General features: G+C 46.4%; 1 protein-coding gene across 3 annotated transcripts in view; it reads left to right on the top strand.

The window, feature by feature from the left end:
- The first annotated feature begins 456 nt into the window (after nucleotides 1-456).
- Nucleotides 457-13279, top strand: part of LOC124410782 — a 70972-nt gene continuing 58149 nt past the window's right edge. For all 3 annotated transcript variants that reach the window (XR_006929623.1, XM_046889394.1, XM_046889393.1), the window contains exon 1: nucleotides 457-823. Coding sequence is in view for 2 of the 3 variants with exons in the window: in XM_046889394.1 (XP_046745350.1) it covers nucleotides 652-823 (172 nt within the window). In the remaining variant the exon portion in view is untranslated. The remainder of the gene's footprint in view (nucleotides 824-13279) is intronic.

The raw sequence follows: 13279 nt of genomic DNA, 5'->3' as shown, positions 1-13279 counted from the left end.
CAGGGCGCAGAATTTGATGCGCCATTGGCACAAATTCTGTAAAAAGTGAATTGTGAGCTGCGATCCGACGACTGATATCGGTGTGGATTTGGACGACGGTTGAGGTTCTTAAGGGAGGCGGCAGCGTCGACGGCGTGGGGTAGAAACGGGGTAGCGCAATCAGACGCACCCTCGCGCCAGCGGTCATTGGGCGTCGAGACACCGAGACGCACGCGAAACTCACCGCGCAGGATTTGGCGCGCCGCGTTCCGACGTCGGGTGTTGAACAGACGTTGACGAGTCCGGAGTCGTCGAGGAGAGTAGAGCAGAGCAGAGCGCAGTGCGGCGTATATTGCTGAACAGGTTCATTTTGTCGCGTGGAAATCAGTGCACCACGGAAAGTGTTTAGATCCGTTTTCGCGACCGAAACCGTGTCTTCGTCTCCATTATTCACGCGACAACACAGCGCGGGCGATATTGTTGTGCGCGAAGTCAAGAGCTGGGGAAAATAGTGAGATGAGGTTTGACCCTATGCCGGGAAGGGTCCCCGTGATTAAACCGACGGAATAAGAGCCGCCGCCACCGTCACACCGACGGTAGAATGAACTCTTGAACCGGTCCTTTGGAATCCGGAAAAGAAGACCACAAGGGGAACTCGGGACGGAAGACGACATGTCACGTGTCGAAGCTTGCATTGTGCGAACGGCGATTATCGCGGCCACTCTCATCTGGGCCTACTCTATGGGCAGCGAATTTCCAGAGAGGGAATGCTGCGATCCAGTTTACCCGATACCCGAACCAACCAGCAGGGCACCGTCGGCCCCAACACCGACCGGAAGAAGCGGTGAGATTCTGTTTTGCACCAGCAAGCTTTCGACATGATTAGGGTTGGATCGTTGCCTTTATAAGTTGCTCATTGTTTCCATTCGTCTTTTATCACGTTGGCAGCGAATTTCCACGTCACTCTCAATGTCAATGTGTCTTCTTGTAAGGAATAAGCTTGCTGTACGTTTACACCTCTCGACATTATTTATTACCTCGCTTTGGATGTGGAACTGAGACCAATTCAATCCTATCTTTTCATCAATAGCTCAAAGCACAGTACATATGTACATACGTCAGTAGAAAGAGAATGGAAAACCGGGTCACCCTCTTGCTTCTTGCATTGCATTTTTGATTTCATGTGCCCTGGCACTTACCCTGCAGCTTCATGTGTTTCGTTTGCCGGGGATGAAGTTGGGAGCTATAGGAGCTAGAAGCGAATCGAACGTCAGAATCGCAAAGACAGAGAGATTCGACCCTCGTCGTGCACGGAATTTAAAGGCAAACGATTGCGTACACCCTAGGTCTAAAACAGACATGGGTTCGCGGATGGCATTTCCTACGGACACGGGTTTCCACTTGACACGGTTTTGCACCGGGTCGAATGTGTTTCTATCCTCAGGGCAACCAGACCGCTTAACCCAGTCTAGAGAGAAAGAGAAACGGTGCATTGCACGGAAGTCATGGTAGCGAACCTAAATCGGGCTAAGAGATCACGTATTCAGTAAGTATAAGAAAAAGAAAAACAAAGTCGTTAATCTGGAAATCATTAAACATGCGCGATGAATTTTAACGAGAAGAATGTGTTTCCGTTTCATTTTCTTTATAGTTCCTCTGTTTTGTCCTCAGTTTTTCGTCGGCTCAACCCCCCTTTCCTCTTCTTTTTTCTTCCTCCTCGAGGCAATTATCGATTCTGGGCGGCCCCTCTTCCGCAAAGGCGACGCGGGTGCAATCGACGGTGGCGTCGCCTTGTTTTTTGCGATCCCAAGCGATTACAGAGCCGACGAACGATCTGTGGCACGCGATACGTGTTGTGCGTAGAACACACCGAGTTTTCCCCGGATACCATGGACAAAACACAGGGTCGAATAGGGATCCGATTGAGGAGAGGAGATCAGAGTCTGTGTCGCTTTTCTCGAATCGCAAGGATCCAGCTTATCCGCAAACGCGGGGGGAGCCCGCCACAAATCCGGGCGAATTTAATAGACGCTGAAACTGTCTTTCTCGAATCCCTCTTGCCGTTCTCGTAATTCGAGCTTGAATCGAGAAGCGACAGCTATTCTCTTGCGATCAGTTCCAAGAATGCAAACGAGATTACGTGCAATACAGTACGGTGGAACTAAACACGATACATTGTTAATACACAGACTGTCTATGGTGGGTAAATTTTTCGGCGATGTCACGGGGAGATGATATACAATCGAGGTTAACAATGAGAGCACCGGATGAAATTGGATTTTCGCCGATTCCGACCCAGCCATTTACCACGCAACGATTCGCGCGATTCAATTTTGGCTGCATTCATTTCGTTTTCCTTTTTTCTTTTTATTATTTCTTTCTCTTCAAATAAATCTTTCGACTGGCTTCCGCATGATCGGGGATCAATCGGACGAATTGCGTGCCCGACGAATTACACCCGTCATATACTGCACGAAAAAACTCGGCTAGAAAGGGCAACGCGGAGGCTGAGTTGGTGGATGGTGATGGCGACGGTGATAATGACGGTCCTGGTGGCAGGGGTTTCCTTAGATTTGATTGTTGCTAGTGCTAAGTATTGCGTCGATTGTTGGCTGACCGGTGGACAGCAGGCCGGGTCACGATGTAGGCGGTTCTCAATCCTGACACGAAAACCAGTCGCTTATCACCGAGTACCTACCTTGGACTTGCGATCTAATCGCACGGAGTTTTACTACCATGCCACCGAACCACGGTGGATTGTGTACGTATGTACATGGGCAGAAAAGTTATAGCTGCAGTGTTGTATAATAGAAACTCGCTTGCTCCGCGTGCCACATTGCGGCAAAGTACCCCACCAATCCATGACATGCGAACGAATTTATTGCAAGTTTTCATTCAGACGGAATCTAGATTCAAGTACGTCACTGCAGCCGAAACATCACCGGCTTGTAATTACCGTCCAATGATCGAACGCACAATGCCTTTGGAGGTATGCAAATTTAACGGTTTTTTTATGAAGAAAGGGATTACGAGCGAGGAAAGGTTAATGTAGAATTAATCATAGTGATATTATTATTATTACGGTAAATTATTACTACTGTATAATAATGTTATCAAATGATCGACATCGTTAACAGCATAAATTCACACCAACGTTTAATAGAAGTGAATAAAAAAATTAGTACTGACCTGAAAGTATTTTCGTTTTCACCTGAGTGAAAAAGAAGTTTGCAGTAAGCAGAGTCAAGGAACGGAAAATTTATCACACGGTAAACGTAATAGGTTCATTCCCGGGCACTTGATACCTCCATTTACCGTGCGATGGATGAAATGCGCCCGAGGTGTGAAGCGCTCATCTCAAACGGATCAAAGTTGATCATCAAATCTCCAAGGTGCCCTAGGGTGCGAGGGAAATGAGGTGAAAGTGATGGATAATGGAAGGTTGAAATGGATTCTCCTCCATAATATGCCTTCCAACGTTCTCATATTATTTATACAGTAGGTTGAACTGCACACGAATATCAAAGGACTACAGGTTCAAAAGAATCTCTCTGGAATACGGATGTTATTTGACCTGAGTTCTTTGGCTATAGTCGTACTTTGAATTACATTATTCCCCCCAGAGAAAGAGTACTTCCATACATTATTCCGGGGATCATTGGCTTAGCGCAAAATAAACTTGTACCCAAGAATTGTATGGAGGTACACGTTCAGTGAAAGAATAATTTTACCACTATGACGTGGATGTCTATATATATATATATATGTGTGCTAAGTTTCGCTGCATGAGTACGATGCGACGGATGAAGACTGGATCCGATTTTGCAGCCGCCTAGAATTTCCCGAAAGCTGCCACAGGAGATGAGGAAGAGTTTGCCAGTCCCAAGCACTATAGAGGTCATTAGCGACGACAGTAAAACAACGAGATCCAAGACGGTAGCAGCTTGTGCTTTTGTTTCAAGTTTCGCGGCGCTAATATGAGTAGGACAAGTAGATGGTATGTAGATGGTGCAGGGTAAGTGCGTTGGGCGGGGCACAGACACGATGCATATTTCATAGGTCCTTTTGGGGTTAAGTCAACCAGCTTGAATGGAAGGGAGTCGTGGGCCACGCCACCCCAGTCGTCAAGAGACTGGCTGGGATAAGGGACACAGAATTAACGTGCCCGGAGTAGTACTAATGCAGTCTGGCTCACCCTATTTCGACTTCAAACTTTCCCGGGAGACGTATGGGTGTCGCAAGCCGCCAGAGAACCACACGCAGAGTAAAGAAAACTCACATGCTGTCGAAGAAAGGCCTCACCTTGAAGACTTACTTGCAGACTGACTCCCGGTGCTTGTCATAAGTGGCTTTCGATTTTCATGGCAGAATTGGATGAAGACGATTGTTCGATGTTGAAGAGAGGGTGGACTGTTGCACTGGTGATGGTGGTAGCATCGGATGCACGAGTGGCACGTAGAGTATATCCGTTTACGGTCGCAAAGTTATGTCATGGTTGCAAAAAATTTTATGAAAAATTGTACGAAATGTTGGGAGCACGTGTACGTGCATAATGGAAAAGACCGATGTTGCACATATTCGCATCAGCGGAATGGCAGGGTTCGTGCATCGGATGTTGGGGTCCAACTCCCAGGAGAGTGAGTCGATATCCCTGAATAATATAAAAAGTTTTCTTAACCCATGGGACGGAGTTACTCTGAATCTTTACCAGACTTGGCGATCCTGCTCGCGCGGTGGGTGAATTTTGAGGTAGCACAAATTCATACTTGTCGGATAAATTCCCACGTGCTTCGACAGACTTCTGTCGTTTGATGCCTTTAAGTTGGCATTAGCACAAACCCGCAGAGATAAAGGTGTTCCGCGCTGATTTCCAAAGTAGTCGACACACTCCAAGATTTTGACGGGAGTCGCAAAATTTGGATCCAAGACAACAGAAGCCTGGCTCGCACCTTGGGGCTGGACACTTGGACGACCGATTGCGTGTCTTGAGCTAACTCCAAATGCAACGAGGCGTATTTTACTCCCCGAAGGAGCGATGAATTCCGAAGGTTGATCAAACCTCGCTACGACGACCCCTAGACACGGTTTACTTTCATTCTGACGGCATAAGCTCTAGCGACATGATAGAGGGGATTCAGAGAGTGAATTTCCCTTACCGAGCTGTGATTTGGTATTTAAATGAGTTAATCCGAATGGAATTCCGCCGGGTGATGCTCACGATCCGAGAGTGTAAAGTGGTTAGGGAGTACCGAGAACATCGCGCAGTTTCATCAATTCTGAAAACCGCTACATGCACCCTCACGCTTCGCTCCCTCGACTGGTGACAGATCTGCGATTGAAAACGTATACTCTAGTGGTGAGTGGCGAAGTCTGCCGTTGCACTTTCCCGGCAGACACTTGTCTCGCGTCCGTGAAAAGACGGCGATACTGCAATCCCTGAGCCGCACCCTACGCGAGGAGAATGTCCCCGAGTGTCAGTAGGGTTCGGGGCAAAAAATACTCGAAGACGCTACATGGGGCGGCGGGATGAATCAATATCGTTGCATTCTAAGCGCAACAATGACCTGTCCAACGTGAAGTACGCTTGTCTGAGTATCCTAAGGAGCACCTACGCTGCACAGTAGATTGTCTTCTCGTAGCCTGAACGCGGGAGAAAGAGGAAGGAGCGACATTGTTTATTAATACGACGTGCTCTCCCTTTGAGAGGAAGCTGCTACTATCAATTCAATCAGCATGTTCGGTAGAATATGCATGCAATTAGCGCTGGGTCTTGTTTCTTTTTCGTTTGATCATTTTGCCCAGAAAGATTTACTAGAGAATGGATTATGTACAGAAGAGGCAAAATGTATACTAAAAATTCATACTGATAGATTTGACGTTAGAATATGAACATTAGTTTTATACTGTATAGAACTTTGATGGTGTTCGTTTATAAGTATATTTCATCGCTTGTAAGTAAAAATATTACACCTTTCTCGGATAATGGGCGATCCTGAGTTTCTTGATAATAGTACGTGACGGTGAGAAACTAATTTTGAATGTCCGGAACAAGTGAGCACTTTTTAATTATTAATGCGTACCCTTGTCAGCAGCGAGAACGAATAATTATCCTGAGGCAATACGTGAAAGTAAACGCTACTCGCTTACAGGTCCCCTGGAAACCCACTGATTAAAAGTAAGTTAGGGTTAAAATAGATTGTTACGAAAATGTAAGCAGGATTGTTCGACTCGAATCAAGGGTGATTCATAATTTTTAGATTCTTTAAACGGACGAAGATCCTTGAAGGCCCTCATGCAGTAGGTATGTTAATTCAGTAAACGAACCAGGAATAACCGGAGTTGGATAGTAAATTACTAGCCTCAAAGAGAATTCAGGACTGGTATTTTGGTACCGTCTGCTATCTGTTCTGTTATCGCTGCTCCACTTAGACAAACAACAAATTGTCTGCAGAAGTTGATTCGGGTTCGGTTCAGCGTGTAATATAACGGCAAACATCAGGATCTATGCGTTACGCGGAAGGATGCTGAGTTGCGGTTTGATATTAAGAGAGATAAAGACATAGTGATGAATGAAGATAGTAGTGCAGCCTTGGCAACGGTCCCCTTCGCCTGTAGAAACGTGCTAAGCTAATAAGATAATGGAGCTAATTTCACGCTGACAATAAGAAACCACCCACAAGGCCTCAAAGCCCAGAATGCAACAAGTGCCAAATCCTGGTCAAGGCTGACCGACTAAGGTCATCCCAGGCCGTGACGTGGTTGCGACTTCGTCACACCCCAGAAACTTCAGAGATTTCAAGCCGGAGCATCGCGGTGTGTAGATTTAGTTATATAGACGAAAGCCTAAAGCCGGATGTAGGTGATCGCGTTTCTAGTGGCTCCTTTCCGCCCGGTATATGTATATGTATATACGCGAAATTTTCATGCTTGAAATTCTGTTAGCACCCACTTCCGCTCCCTAAACAAACTCATATATCTTGTTTGGAAATGCCATACGAGGACCCGGAATACCGGATAAAAAATGCTCCTCTGTCGGCCCTCGACGGGTTGGGATATTACAAAAGTGCCAGACACCTGCATCCCCGCTTCTTAACCAACCCCAACGTCCCCCTCGACCTAGCCGTTGTCTTCGTATATCATTGAACACTTTTCTGGCGTTTCAGTCACTGTCATTCCTTACCAGGAGTGAGCACCCCATTTCAGGAAATTGCAGGTTTAAAACAATTACGACTCAATCTGGTACTTGATTAAGGTAGGGCACTTGACTGGTGAGAGGAATTTGTTTAGGTTGTAACAGAACCTGAGATTTTTGGCGCAATTCCGTCAGATTACTGTTATACTCTGAAAACGTCGTTGTTCGAAACATAATTTCTGGCAAACGGCGCAGCCCTTCCTCCGGTGTCAACACTGTCGTACGATTGGTGAGGATTTTGCGCATTCCAACAGCTGCAATTACAGAGGAACCTAAACAGAGTTTTCGTCCCCGTCGTTGAAGTTGGCGTGATAAACCCGCGTTTCATTTTCGTCGTTGTAAAATATTTGTGATATTCGTGAGCGTGTCGAAGAAGAGTTCGAGCCAGAAACATGGTATAAGAAACAAGGAAACGAGTGGCTTCTACGTTACAACTCTTGTCAGGCTTACCTTCTCGACTTTTGTAAAATCGAAGTTGTACCTACACGTCTTCAAATTTGTTACACAACATCAATGGAGTCGAGCAATATTTGGAACAAGAAAAATCCGCGGCAAAGATGGATTTGGAAAGTTGGTGGAGAGGGTTGATCTCCGAAGTGTGGGCCGAGGATAAGGTTGAAAGACAAACGACGTCGGGATTTGGCAAACTGTCTAAAATCGTGACGACTACGTCGTGTTCGTTGATCTCTTAGGCCCGAGATTTCCGACCTTCTCGATGACTTGGTTCAAGTTGAACGGAAGCCGCAACGCGAGGTGCGGCAAGGGTCGCCAACCATCGTTCCTCCCAAGGATTCTTAAGGCGGAAGTCGGTGAACCGAAGCGTGGTGTAGCAGAGCAGCACCATGTTCCTCGAGAATGGGTTCCCCCGAAAATTAAGGGCTCGCCAAACTCGGGCAATCAACTCGCAAGTACTGACCAAGTCCCATTCCTTCGCCGTCAAAGTCGCGCTACATAGATTTAGCGGGCTCTTGCCTCGCTTTGCAAACTCGCCTTCGCTCTCCCTTTAACCGTCCCGCGTTTTCGCACGTACAGAGAACGTTGTTCAACAAAAGTTGCGTCACCTCGAATATCGGGGTTAATGCCGTTGGTATGCGGCACAGCGGGATATCGCACCATCGTTCCCATAATATCCGCACCGCGTATGCGATTCCGAACAACTCCTCGGCACCAAGCCAATAATAAGCTGAGAAACTGACACACAACGAAAGATCCGTATTCCGCTGCTACTGCAGCCGTATCATAGTCAGTTTTTTTTGTTTTTTTTTTCTATTATTAGCATCACATTCGTGCATCGTTGCGGAATTGGTATTTTGACTGATCGATCGGTAAACTTAGGCAACCTTTCCTCGCCAGTGTTATTCTTTCTTGAAATGAACCTGCACCTGTGGTGATCGGTGATGTCGACATTGCACAGACAGTTTTTAGACGATCGATGGAACCTTGCGTTGGCTAGATCATCAATCATTGCAGTTCTGAGCAAATACCATCAACGTTAACTTACATGGTTTAACACAGCACCAGTCGTGTAGGGTATGGACATTGAATATCCATACCGATATAGCGAAGTAAGCAGGATGGCTTTCGAGTATCAATGGCAGAAATTAGTTGAAATTTTATTTGAAGTAATTTAGAAACACCGTGATCATGTTCATGTGTACAGTAATTTCACATTGAGTCGAGTCGAATCGTTATCGTTCAAACCAAATCCATTTTCACTCATCACCGGTTTCCAAGAAGAGGTCAGTTGTGACATAAAATTGGTCACTTTACCTGCTAGACGTCATAAGGATTGGATTTCTCACAGGTCGCGTGCGGCAATCACAGCTTCCGTGAAAGAAGGAAGAAGATGATAAGAGGGCGAGGAGAAAGTAAGAGGAGGAAGGCGATTTACTCGAACAGATACCGCTGTATCGAGAAAAAGTTACCGGCGTGGGGAGAGGAGCGATAATGCTCCACCTGGTTATCGGCGGGGACTCGGCGAGTTGATTGATAGGTGGGTCGCGTGAGTACCGAGAAAAAGGTTCAGCGAAAAGGCCGGCTGATAATGCTCTCCAAGTAACTTAGGTCCGCCTCGCTTCATGGTAGTTGAAAGTGGCGCGAGCGGCCCAAGAACCTCCGGCAATTGGAATACACGCAGACGCGATAATCACGGGGGTTGAAATACCTTTGAAATGTAAATTTTGAAAACATTTCGCGTCTGGTCCGAGTCAGATTATATAACCCTGTTTATCTCAAGCTTGATCAAACTCCGCGAGTCGCTCGGCATCTCAAATGGAATGAAGCACCGAGACGTAAAACTCGGGCTATTACTGGGGCTGGACGATAATTTCCCTGCACTGCCGCCGTCTTCTTCTCTGTAATCAACGTCGATTCTTCCCACGGGAATCCAGGGCCAGGACTCGGCACTTCGGTCCTCTTGCACCCGAAAACCCTCGTCTCAAACGATCGAATAGGTATAGAGCGATTTCGATAAAAAAAAAAAAATTCTACATACTCTTGGGAGAAAATGAGGAGACCCATGTTTCTGTGTTTCACATTACGGGCACATTATTGGCGAGAAAAATAATGTCGGTAACTCGTTTTCGCTGTACTCTGAAACACATTGCATTTTTCTGTAAACCTTTAAATCGAATCGCGCTTGTCATTTTTTTTCCACTACCCCATACACGTATTTTCCAAATATCGACATATAAAGTTTGTAAGTGTCTGTACATTGTACAAGCTATAGTACTATGGACTAACAAATTTTCATTCCAATGGTAACATTGCTCAAAACAATGAGAATACAATTTTGTCGATTCCGCCATTGAGCAAGGTTATCTGTAAAGAAGTAATATTCTTCTTCTCACCATTGGATTGGAATCCAGTAAAACCCGAAACTCGGGTCTCTTTATTTCAGCCCAAGAGTATGTCGAATTTTTTATTTTGTTTTTTTAGTTTATAAATCAGACTATCCTATGGCATGACCTCTCCTTGGTAGCCTCGCAGCCCAACACTCTCCCTTTCCTTGCTTCACTGCAGTCACATTGGGGATCGATCGATCCTGCAGCAAACCGGTGCCGCCAGATACCTTGGGTAATTTTCTAATTTCCACGCGACCCAGACCCCGACTTCTCCTCCTCACACTTCCCTTCCCCCCTAATCCCCGTTAATCTCCCATTAAGCGAGTCTCGTACCATAGACTAATAACTCATCAGCGTCGGCCATAAACGACGGACGCGGCTCCTGAACCTGGAATTTTGCCGCCCCAGTTTGTGGACTCGCATCTTTCAGACTGAATCTACGTTGCGATAGAGAGAACAGATAAACGCTTAATAAATTAACGCTTTTCCACATATACATGAAAAATTGTCTCTATCTATCTAATTGCTCTACTTCAAATCTTCACTTGCATGCTAATGTCCTCTCGAGTGTGTATCTGGTACTGGAACACCTCTCGAGTGGTCATGGCTCGAGGTCAGCGGCACGCCGATTCCTGGAAATCCCGGTGTATTACAATCCAAGGAACGACATCCGGCGTGTAGATATAGACTTGGATCCGTCACGACGATATTACATGGAGAGGACCGGTGCCCAGAAATGCGTATAGAGCTTGGGATGATCGTATTTGTATGTATGGAGAGACTCGGGTATCTCGATGGAGGATATCTGGTATTGGAAGTGGGTCACCGTGGGCCAATTTTCTTACCGTGAATAGTCCGGAATTCAAACATCTTCGCCCATAAATGGAAGGATAGACTTTGCCGATCGAGTTACCTCGTGTTTTCGTTGTATTTAAAAATCTGGTCATGGGGCTAAAGAGATGTAAAACCAGGCCATAAGCTTGGTGCTCGGTGAAAGTATAAAGCTCGGAAAGAAGCCACCCTTAACCGTCCAAAGTGCCGAGGCTATTTGTAGGTAAAGTACGTACGAAACTGAGACGCGCGATGTTTGCTAGGCTTTCAGGTGTTCTGCGGGATTTGTTCAGATTTGTTGGAGTAAGGACAGTGCGAATTTTTCTTCGTGTTCAATAACGACATCCTGAAGATATTCTGAGCACAACATTAAATTCGAATCGGTACTAGAATGGTTAGGTCCTTAAAAAAAAGTATCGATCCAGTTGATTTATCCAAGTTGGATTGCCGCCTCGGCAATTTGCGGTTTAATATACAGCCGTTAATCACAAGTAGCTGTACCCTCCACCGCCTATATATAACATTCCTCCACTCGACGATATGAGCTTTTCATAAACCTGGATACAGTTTTATAAGAGCCGACGTATTTACTGCGTCTGCTCACGTTATACGTGTGGAATTTTAATGCGTCCGTACAATATGCATATTGCACGGCATTAAAAGCTCTCCGACTCTTGGTTGATGTGAGTTTTGCGTGCCACTTTGAAAACCGACAGACCTCTAGTCCGCGGTAAACACGGTGGCAAACACGTATAACGCGACCTCCGGAGTGCCGGTATCTCCGACAGCTTCCAGCTTCCAGCTTCCTGGAAGGTTTGAAACTTGCAGAGAGATCCGTTCTTCTGGCCGGAGGTCGAACCTTCCGTGACCTCGGCCCCGTGACCGCGGTTGAGTAATTATTGACTCTGACCTTTTCGACGCCCCTGCACTCTGTGCTCTCCCGGTGCGTGTTCATCCTCTGTTTGCTCCGTTGCAAACAACTTCGGCGTGTGGATATCCGGTCATCCTCGATTGGCTCCAGCCATGAAGTCCGGGGATCAAAGAGGCGGAATCAGCATCTTGAGAGACGCACACACGCGCGTGCCTTTTTGGCCATACATCTTCTTTCTTTGAGGGGCAAATCCTGCTCCCATTTCACCCGATCCGAAGGAAGATGAGGATGACGAAGAGCGAGGAGAGAGACGACCGCTACGACAGGATGAGAAATCTTAGTTTCATAGTTGCGGGGGGTTTGGAAAATTGGGCCGCTCTAGCGTGAAAAATGCCTGATAAGGCCTCTCCTTCATCTTCCTGGACGTCCTCCTCCTCCTCCTCCTCCTCCTCCTCCTCCTCCTCCTCATCCACCACCACTCACCGCTCGCTGAAAGGCAAACTTTGAATAATTATTGGAAGTATCGGTTTTACTCGTCTCTTATAGGTATAATATATTCTTAACCGCGGGTTTGCCGAGAAAATTGAAATCGAACCGACATGTGTGTGTGTGTGTGTGTGTGTACGAAGGAGGCAAAATAGTGTCAGGAAGATATTCCACAAGTCATCTATGGAGGTCTAAAACGATCAAAGTATTCACCGTATCGTAAAACCGAAATTGTTGTCGTTAATATAGTGTGTCTATTCGGTTTAGCAGCACCCTTCACGAGGTTTATTGGGTAATTCGAAATTATTTACGCCGTATTGAAAACATCGGGTTAGATTTTTGATACACGCTAATATAATTGGTACCAAATCCAATGTTTTTAGACGTGAATTTAGTGTTGATGTGACGCAGGGTGTAACTGATCCGAATAAACTAACGATAAACTGTACACGATTAAAGCATCGAGGCAACTGCGCACTGCACATCCTGAGTAGAATTATAGCTCGCAGAAACCAGAAGCTCGAGTATCAAGATGTAAAGAATCCGCCTACAAATGGGAGCGGCGGAATTGAATAGGTGATTACACATTGAATTCCGGTGAAAGAGTGAAACGGTCCTTGGTGCGTTGACGAGGTTGCCGTCCAATTAACCGGTATTCTTCGGGTGCCCCCCGAGGCCATCGAAAAGGTCTGAGAATAAAAGATGGGGTCAAAAGCAGGGGATGGCCGTGGGGCGTTCGGCCGTTGAGGAACTGTAGCGATTGTTCCGGAACGTTAATATTTCGATTCTCTTCGGGCGAAAAACCGCCCTCGCAACCCCCGAAGCTCGTAACTCAAAGTTTCGCCGCACGTCGCGGACGAAAGTCAATTGAGGACGTTCTGTTGTTTGACCGAGAAAATAGGGGCAGTTCGTTCCTCTCGCCGTTCTCCTATGGCGATCCATATAAATCCATAAACTCGGCGCTGCGGGGGCGGGGAAAATTCGGGCATATAAATATTGCCGAAGAGCCCCTTCCCGTATGTCGTAAGGGTTCGGCGAGGAGAAAGAGAGAGAGACCGAGAGAGAGAGAGAGTCCTG

This window comes from Diprion similis, chromosome 10 (genome assembly GCF_021155765.1).
Source record: "Diprion similis isolate iyDipSimi1 chromosome 10, iyDipSimi1.1, whole genome shotgun sequence".
Classification (NCBI taxonomy): domain Eukaryota; kingdom Metazoa; phylum Arthropoda; class Insecta; order Hymenoptera; family Diprionidae; genus Diprion; species Diprion similis.
Note: the sequence above shows the minus strand (reverse complement) of the source record. Positions and strands in the feature narration are given on the sequence as shown.